Here is an 8,517-nt window from a genome sequence, read left to right as displayed (position 1 = left end):
GCGTGCCTGCGCATCGCTCTCCACCGAATCCGCGAAAAGCCGCCTTATTTATGGAGATTTCCGTCTCCCTCCACCACCTCCCATCCAACTCCGACCGCCGGAGCTCCAGGAAGCAGAGAAAGAGGACGAGGCATCACCAGATCTGGCCGCCGAGATCTGGCACCTCCCTCCCGGCATCAACGCCAAACGCCACGAAGGACCAAAGACTAAACCTAATACTAGTAGTATATACTCCGGCGCCTTCTCCTCTCCATCTCCGGCCGGCTATTCCGGCGGAGAGGAGGAAGGAGCGGCCCAGCGAGGAGGGGGATGAGCCCAGGTACTGTAGCGAGACTAGAGGGGGTTGGGGGGGGGGGAATGAGAGCGGCACAGCAAACATGTATTGGCCTTGTATTTTATGAAACTAAGATTTTTTCGTTTCTGAAACAAACAAAAAATGGTAAGCATTCATTTAGTGTGTGTGGTAATCACATATTATTAAAACAACCATATACATCATCAAAAACCACATGTATCCATTTCTGGCAGAAATATTAACATTTACTTCCGTTCTTATAATATATATCGATAATCAGTACTACATCCATTTGTTTCAAAATTTACCCAAAATGATGGAACTCCTCCCGGTTCCTTGCTTATTACTAGAAACATTTAGAAAAAGTAAGCACACACAATAATCTAAGACTTGGGGGATAAGGAGCACATGGCCAAGAGTAAAAGTAACCAACCAAATTTGATACACTATGTACATGGACACTTCGATATGATACTATATGACATAATTCATGGCAGGATTGTAAGTTTATGATCTTTGGAAGGAATCGATGGAGCTTTCTGCTCTGAATTTTACCGTGATACGAACCAAAAATATAAGCACGGGACACATTCGTACCAAATTTCGCTGAAAAGTGGGGACAAAAAGTGTAGCGTGAAAGCATGTATTGACCTTACATTTTAGGAACCACAATTGCGAGGCGGGCTTGCTTTGCTTAATAAAGTGTGGTTTACATTTTTAAAAAAGCATTCATTTAGTGTGTGATATTTCACATAGTATTAAAATAAACTTACACATCATCAAACAACATGTATCTATTTCCGGCAAAAATATTTACCATTCAATTCCGCTCTTATGCTATTGATCAGTAATCCTTATTACCACCATCCGTTTCAAATTTTACGCGGAATGTCGGAATTTTCCGCCTCTTTTTCGTGCTTATCACTACCAACATTTAGGAAAAGTTAAGCACACACATTGATACAACGCTTAGCGGATAAGGAGCACAAGAAGGGTACAAATACCTTTCCAAGTTGCAGCCCAGCCTTGGTTGCTATCTCTTCACCCCTCCCCAACTACTCCCTGCCCTCCCACATACGCTTCTTCAAAGGAAACAGAGCAAACCCAGCACGATACCCTCAAGTGCGGCCAAGATCGTCAGACAGGCTACACCTCCGAGCAGAGCAGCGATCCATCCAGCCCCGCTCATGGATTCGCCTCACCACAAGGTTCGTCTCTCAGCTCCATCGCCTCTGGTTGAAAAAAGAAGATGAGCTTCTTTCATGTTCTCTGCTGATGGTATGTTTGGGTTCTCTGTCTCGTCTTCCTCAGGTGATCAGGGTCGCTTCGGCAGCGGCGGCGGAGGGAGGGAGGATGTGCTGCGTTGAATGCCGCACCACCACCACTCCCATGTGGCGCAGCGGACCTACCGGGCCAAGGGTGAGTTCTGTGCTTCTCTCTTCTCCTCTCCTTCCCCTTTCCCTTACCTTTGTTTGTGTTGTGTCCTGCGATGGAGGTGATCGGCGATGTTGATCGTGGCCTGATGATCACCACAGTTCTTGAGATTCATATGGCGATCATGCCAAGAACTGGCGTTTCTTCATCATATGGTTCAATTATTCCTAGAGCGATCGTGTGTGTAAATCATTAGCGTTTCCGAAGGCGTTATCCGGTGGGAGAGGGAGAGGGAGAGGAAGAATCAAAGATATGGTGGTGATTTTGTCTAACAAGATATGGTGATGATTGTTCTAATCAGAGTTTGGAGCTTTGGATAAAGACCTGAGGGGAAAAACCAGAGTTAGTGTCTACACTTGGTTTGGTTTTGATTCCATTTGGAGGTTAGGTGAGCTGTTCCTTGCAACAGTGCTAACCTCCAATATTCCCAAGTGGCAAGCGTGGGATTAGATATTTAAAAAGGGCCCAGCTTTTCTCTGGGTGTTCTCTATTGGTTGGGTCTAATTCTTTAGGGGCATCCTTATCACCATGACGGTTTTAGTTCTTGGTAACGGCACCAAGCCATGCATCGACCAATCAGCAATCTTTCATTTTGTTGTTGGCAGACTATATTTCTCTCAAAAATAAAAAATAAAATGGATGTGTATTGAACATTTTTCACTTTGGCAGACTATACAATTTTTCTCGAAATAATGGATGTGTATTAAACATATTTCACTTTAAACGCAGACGCTTTGCAACGCGTGTGGGATCCGGTACAGGAAGAAGAGGAGGCAAGAGCTAGGTCTCGACAACAAGCAGCAGCCACAACAACAGAACCAACAACAGCATGAGCAGCAGCAGCAGCAGCAACAACAACTACTACAACAACAAAGAGAAGAACAGACAGAGGCAACAAGTGCAGTCAAAGATAGCAGCACCACGACCACCAACAAAAGTAGCAATCTCCAAGTGGTGAAGAAAAGGAGGGTCTCCATGGGAGTGGAGGAGGCTGCATTCTTGCTTATGGCCTTGTCATCCCCATCTTCACCCACAGTATTGCATGCCTAACGCTCCCCTTGTCATTGCTCCGGAGTCGGTGTACATACATGACAGCAGCAAAACAGACCAGCAAGCGATTCCAAACCAGCCATACAGCTTTCTTGGATGGATTAACGGATGGAGTTAGCAGGGGAAGGATGTCTCTTCCAGGATCATGATGTTGATGTGAGGGGAGGCTGGATTTTGTGTTTTGGATCCATCTGCGCAGAAGATCTTGCGACCGTGTCATGTGTCACGTTCCAATCCGAAAGCAAAGGAAATATTTGCTCCAGAAGGGGAAGAAAGCTGGTCAATGGATGTATGTTGTTTGTCATGGTAGGCACATTGTGATTAATTAGGCGTTTGTTTTAGTTTTACCCTGATTCATGTCTGCTCATGTTCTGTTTATTTCACCATATGTGTTTTGTTTCCCCTGTTAATTGAGAATGATGGGTGATCAAAAGCAAGCATTGCCCTCTTTCATGTGTAATAAGGATCAATTCAATAAAAATGATTCATTTCTTTCATTTCAGTCGGTGCAAAACAGGACTGTACATTTGCAGTTTTTGCCTTCCATTGATACTGCCAAGTTCCAGATTTTATTTGCAGAGCTCAAACATGCTTGCAGAAATACTAATGCAAAGCATAAAGAACAATAAAGGCAGGAAAACATATGCAGAAATAACCACCATGTAAACACGTGTCATGCCACCTTGCTAGTATTTGTCAGACAAGCTCATCATATACAGAGTTATCCAAACGGAAAGATCAATCAACTATCACTTTATTCAACCCTAGTGCAGCAGATATGCTGGTTTAGGCTACTGTTGCCTCCCTACCATGTATTACAGTCTGCGTCTTGCATACATATATGATCAAAATTACAACCAGCTAATCATCGCAAAAACTTCAGGCTAGCCCTGATTTATGTCACAAAATACAGTGATAATATGTGGTTTCGGGTGAGGGTTCAGATTCTCCCAGACATTTCATCCGTAACATGGTTTCTCTGAACATGTGACAGGGTCGTACTCATTCCGTCTGGGTAGCCAATTCAGCTTCTTCATCACCGTCAAACTCCTGCTCTACTCCTTTCACCTGCCAAAAGAAGTGTGAAGCGTTGAAGTTTGTGAGGCCTGCCAATGGCCATATATCAATTGAAGATGAACAAGTTACTCATTTAGGCAAGCTGGTCATAAAGTGCATTGCTATTGCGAAAATTTCCTGAATAATTTCCAGCATTCTAGCTAGCAAATAGAAGGCCTTGTCACTGAACATACAAACACTAGGAGATGGTTCAAGCAGCAGGAAACAAATCATTGAGTTCTACCTCTGGCACATAATGCATGAGCATGTTCTCTATGCCAGATTTCAACGTGACTGCTGAACTCGGACAGCCGCTGCAGGCACCTTGCATTTGCAGCTTCACGATCCCTGTTTCTCTGAAAGGATATCATCATAGTGAGACACTAGTCACATTTCTTGAAATAGTACGATACATAAGCAGCAAACAGGGAGGGAGGGACTAACGGATCAAATCCTCGGTATTCAATGTCACCACCATCATCTTGAACAGCTGGCCGAATGCGAGTCTCCAGCAATTCTTTTATCATCGCAACTATTTCTGAATCATCCTTTAACATAGACACGCAATGTATGGAAGATTTAGAACCTTGAGCGCAGTTATTCAATTATTCATGACAACAAATGTTATTATTTTGCATCTCCGCTAAGGAAAAAAAAACTGTGGCAGAGTTACTGCTAACTACCTTCATGTCACACAAGAAATAACGCTGTCAATATTCTGGACATAGGTAGCAGCATAGACTAACAAAATTGCAAGTTGATTAGGTCTATTCAGAGCTATTGTGGTGGGATGAATTTAGAGGCAGATAGCGGTATCTTTCTCTCTAGTCATCACAAGGTAAAAGCAGTAGACAGAGGCAGATAGCGGTATCTTTCACTCTGGTCATCACAAGGTAGAAGCAGTAGACAATACTCCACAGCTTCGGACAATACTACATACAAACTTAAGCCGTCAACCAATATTTCCCCAGCACCAATTAAAAAATAAATCATACCTTAAGATGCTTATCTAGTATTGCATGCTTATATCTTGCACAAAACCAACACCGCTTATACCTAACATGCCGCAGAAGAACAAAGGTGGAGAAACAAAGCACGGAAATATATAGAGAATGTGCATGGATACCTCATGAATTGCTGTGTCCTTAGCAGCTGCGGTATTTGCGTCCAGAAAGAGTGGCTGCCCAGATGAGTAGAAATCCATTATTGCAGCGAAGACCTCAGGCTTAAGATAATCCCAAGAAGTTTCGTCTGATTTCGTCACAGTTACAAAATCAGATCCAAAGAATACTCTGGTAACTCCTGCATAGAAATTTTATCCAGTCAAGATCAAGTCAAAATTGAAAATTTCACCGAAGGGAAAGCTAAAGAAAACTTGGGAGTTGGGACCAATAACAGATGTGCTGCGAAATATTCAATATACAAACATACCAATTTTAGCAGTTACTCCCTCCGTTCACTACCATAAGATGTTTTACATATTTCAATGTGGACAAACCGAAATGAGTGAACCTGCAGACTGAAACGCATCTCGATACATGCATTTTAGAGAAAACCTAAAACATCTTATAATAGTGAAAAGAGAGAGTACTTGTTATAGATCCAACGAAACTACTTCAAACAATTTTTTTGACCTTGAAACTGTGGGGCAAAAAACCCCCACAGCAATTTTATTATGAAAGTCCAAAATAATTACAGAGAAGTAAAAGGAGAGAAAAGCCTACCTATACAAGAGCTAGCCAACAATTAATATATTCAAGATTAGTAGAATTTTAAAGTGAAATTATAGGCCACCACGATGCCACTAAGCTTGAACCTGAAGTATTTGTATTTTACATGCTTATCTGTAAGAAGCCATCATTGTTAAGCAATGGTAATGTTGCAGGTACGTCTCATGGTGAGGCATTTTGCAAAAATAAAGAACCAGCAGCTCCAAACCTATGTTGCCTAACATAATTCAAGATACAATCAGAATTCTTGCTTTTGGAATGACTTCCTTTTGCCCTATCGACCATTCCAACTGCGTGTTCTTTCACATGATATTCTTCATCTTACCCAGCTCCATGCCTGCATGAAGTTATCATGTCGATTGCCCAATTATGTTCAATAGATCACCCACTTATGTTGCACCAGTTTATTGTATTCACTATTCAGGTACCCATACTTCACTTTCGCACCCAAATGGTTGCTTGCATTTTCACCATGTCCGTGCTCACTTGGGTTGCTAATTTGTGTATAGCTCTCTCTAGTTTGCAAGCCACTTACAAATTTTGAATTACAAGTATAGTAGCTACGCTTTTATTTTAACAACCGAAGATCAGCACAATAGAGTGAATTGGTTAATTTAACAGAAGGAATAGTTAAGCATTGATTCATTGAACAAAGTGTTCACACCAAAGAATGTAATATTAACTAGATCTACTATTCTCCCAACTTGATTTCGGGGTTGCCTTTACAAAAGAAACCTTATATACCCCTAGGCTCACAAGTCATGGATACTTCAAGTGGCCATATAAGACTTGACCCAAAGGCCCCAAAATAAATAGATAGCAACAGGCAACAGTTTGCTTGTTGCGAAGACTGGTATATTGAACTGAAAGATAAAATAAAAAAATTAGATGACTACAGCAGGTGGGCAGGCATGACGTACCCTCGATCGCAAATAGCGCCTTCGCCAAAGGAGATGTCATCGCGGTCCGAGCATTAGGGAAATCAGAGCTCCCAACCTCCATAACCGGCTTCCCTGGATGGAACATGAGCGACTGCGGGTTGGGTGTCGACTGCGTCTGGATGAACATGGTCCTCTTCTGCCCTGCCCATGGCAAAATTTACGCAATCAATGAAACATGAGACCCACACCGACACCGAAATACTCACGAGTAATCAGGTCATCTAAAGCAAGAACGAGATCGCCTAACCGAAGCCCATTTCAGCTCAAAATGTAGAATGAAATTGCGCAGTAAGTAAGCACAGAGCATTGATGATATGAACATGAACGCGTCGTCTCGCTCAGACGAAAAAATCAACCTACCGCGTGGTGAACTAATTCGCTACACGACCATTAAAAAATCACATCTCCACACGCACCCAATCCAAGGACCCAACCTCCCTGGGACCCGAACCTCGCACCGCCAAATTCGACACGGACAGAAGAGAAGGGGGGCGGCGAAATCTAACCTCCGAACCGATCCCATGGGGAAGGAGGAGCGGGGTTCCGGGACGCCGCCGAGCGCGCGAAAGGCGGCGAGCCGAGGCGGTCGAGGGCGCCGGCGGCCGCCGAGGAGAGGAAGCGCGGGTCGGGGAGACGCCGCCGGTGGAGGAGCTGGGACGCGAGCGCTAGGACCTTCCTCCTCGCCATCGCCATTCTCTCCCTCTCTGCTTTGCGTTGCGTTATTCTCTTCCTCTTCTTCTCCTTCTCTAGGTCGGCTGAGCCTCTGGTGGCTGGGCCTTGGAAAATTCAGGCCTCCATGGGCTTGGTATTGAGATTGAACGGATCTGGACTTGAAACTCTGGTAGGCCCAGCACAAAGATTTTCCTGCCAATGACATGGTCACGAGGAAGACCGAATGCGGATTTCCGGCGCATACCGTGAGCCGCGGGAAAACCTATACTAGTCGGTGGGTACCGGCCACCGCACACCCCCGCGCGGGTATGGGCCTGGCCAGGTAGGCATTTTTTGTTTTCGTTTTTTCTCTCTTTTCTGTTTCGTTATTCGTTTTCTTTTTTATTTTCTGTTTTCTATTTTCAGTTTTGTTTATTTTTATTTTACAGATTTGAAAAAAATTAAATTTTAAATATTGTTCAAATTTAAAAAATGTTTAAATCTGAAAACCGTTCAAATTTATAAACCATTCAAACGTGAAATTTTTTCAAATTTAGAAATTTCATAACTAAAACAAATTCTTTTTAGAAATAAAAAAACAAAATTTTAAAAATGTTCAAATTTAAAATGTGTTCATATTAAAAAATATTCAAAATTCTAAAAAAAATCTGAAAATTGTTCAGTCTCAAAAAGATGTTCAAGCTCGAAAAATGTTCAAATTTTCAAAAATGATCGGACATTTTTCTGAAAACTAGGCAGATCCTGTGACGAAAAATCGGTAAATCTAAGTGGAAAATCGGAAAAGGAATAGAAAACGAAATCTGTATATGGGCCTGGCCCAGAAGCCAATTGGGGGTGTGTGTGCCCCGATTGCCACCGACCTGCTCGGTAGCGAGCAGTCTCCGCGCGCGGTACGGGCCGGCCCAGCTCGGGTGTTGGGCCCAGTTGGCCGTTTTCTTTGTTGAGCTTTTTCTCTGTTCTACTATTTTTTTCATTTCTGTTTCTTTTTCCTTTTTCTGTTTTTTCTTATAGGATTTAAAAATGTTAAAATTCAAACAAATGAAAAAATTATAATTTGATATTTTTATAATTTAAAAAATGTTTAAATTGAAAATTGTTCAAATCTGAAAATTGTTCATATCTAAAAATTGTTCAAATTTAAAATTGTTCAAATCGAATAAATGTTCAAATTTGAAATTTGATTTATTCAATAAAAATATTTAGCTTTAAAAATTATTAAAATTACGTTTTTTTGAATTATTCAGATTTTGAAAATCCATTCAAAATTTAAAACTTTTCAGATCTAAAAATTATTTAAGTTTTAAAACTGTTCATATTTCGAAAAATCTCAAAAATTTTA

The 8,517-nt window shown here is 41.9% G+C and overlaps 2 protein-coding genes across 2 annotated transcripts; one reads left to right on the top strand and one right to left on the bottom strand.

Annotated features, from left to right (window-relative positions):
• The first annotated feature begins 1,335 nt into the window (after positions 1-1,335).
• LOC124708014 (GATA transcription factor 15-like) lies at positions 1,336-3,276 on the top strand. Its single transcript, XM_047239705.1, has 3 exons — positions 1,336-1,503; positions 1,607-1,714; positions 2,459-3,276. Exons 1-3 carry the CDS (start codon positions 1,483-1,485, stop codon positions 2,777-2,779), a joined length of 450 nt encoding a protein of 149 aa, XP_047095661.1. The 5' UTR covers positions 1,336-1,482; the 3' UTR covers positions 2,780-3,276.
• A 155-nt stretch (positions 3,277-3,431) lies between these two features.
• LOC124708138 (nifU-like protein 4, mitochondrial) lies at positions 3,432-7,221 on the bottom strand. Its single transcript, XM_047239826.1, has 6 exons — positions 7,013-7,221; positions 6,486-6,647; positions 4,962-5,137; positions 4,280-4,383; positions 4,080-4,191; positions 3,432-3,847 (listed from the first exon to the last, which is right to left on the bottom strand). Exons 1-6 carry the CDS (start codon positions 7,197-7,199, stop codon positions 3,782-3,784), a joined length of 807 nt encoding a protein of 268 aa, XP_047095782.1. The 5' UTR covers positions 7,200-7,221; the 3' UTR covers positions 3,432-3,781.
• Between the last annotated feature and the right edge of the window lie 1,296 nt (positions 7,222-8,517).

This window comes from Lolium rigidum, chromosome 4 (genome assembly GCF_022539505.1).
Source record: "Lolium rigidum isolate FL_2022 chromosome 4, APGP_CSIRO_Lrig_0.1, whole genome shotgun sequence".
Classification (NCBI taxonomy): domain Eukaryota; kingdom Viridiplantae; phylum Streptophyta; class Magnoliopsida; order Poales; family Poaceae; genus Lolium; species Lolium rigidum.
The sequence above is the reverse complement of the archived record's forward strand: the minus strand, read 5'-3'. Positions and strand labels throughout refer to the sequence as shown.

Coding starts and splice junctions, on each gene's coding strand:
- LOC124708138 (XM_047239826.1), bottom strand. CDS start 7,199: ATGGCGATGGCGAGGAGGAAGGTCCTAGCGCTCGCGTCCCAGCTCCTC. Junction 5,138..6,485: donor GGCGCTATTTGCGATCGAGG/GTACGTCATGCC, acceptor ATTTCTATGCAG/GAGTTACCAGAGTATTCTTT. Junction 4,384..4,961: donor AGGACACAGCAATTCATGAG/GTATCCATGCAC, acceptor TCTATGTTAAAG/GATGATTCAGAAATAGTTGC.
- LOC124708014 (XM_047239705.1), top strand. CDS start 1,483: ATGGATTCGCCTCACCACAAG. Junction 1,504..1,606: donor TGGATTCGCCTCACCACAAG/GTTCGTCTCTCA, acceptor CGTCTTCCTCAG/GTGATCAGGGTCGCTTCGGC. Junction 1,715..2,458: donor GCGGACCTACCGGGCCAAGG/GTGAGTTCTGTG, acceptor CTTTAAACGCAG/ACGCTTTGCAACGCGTGTGG.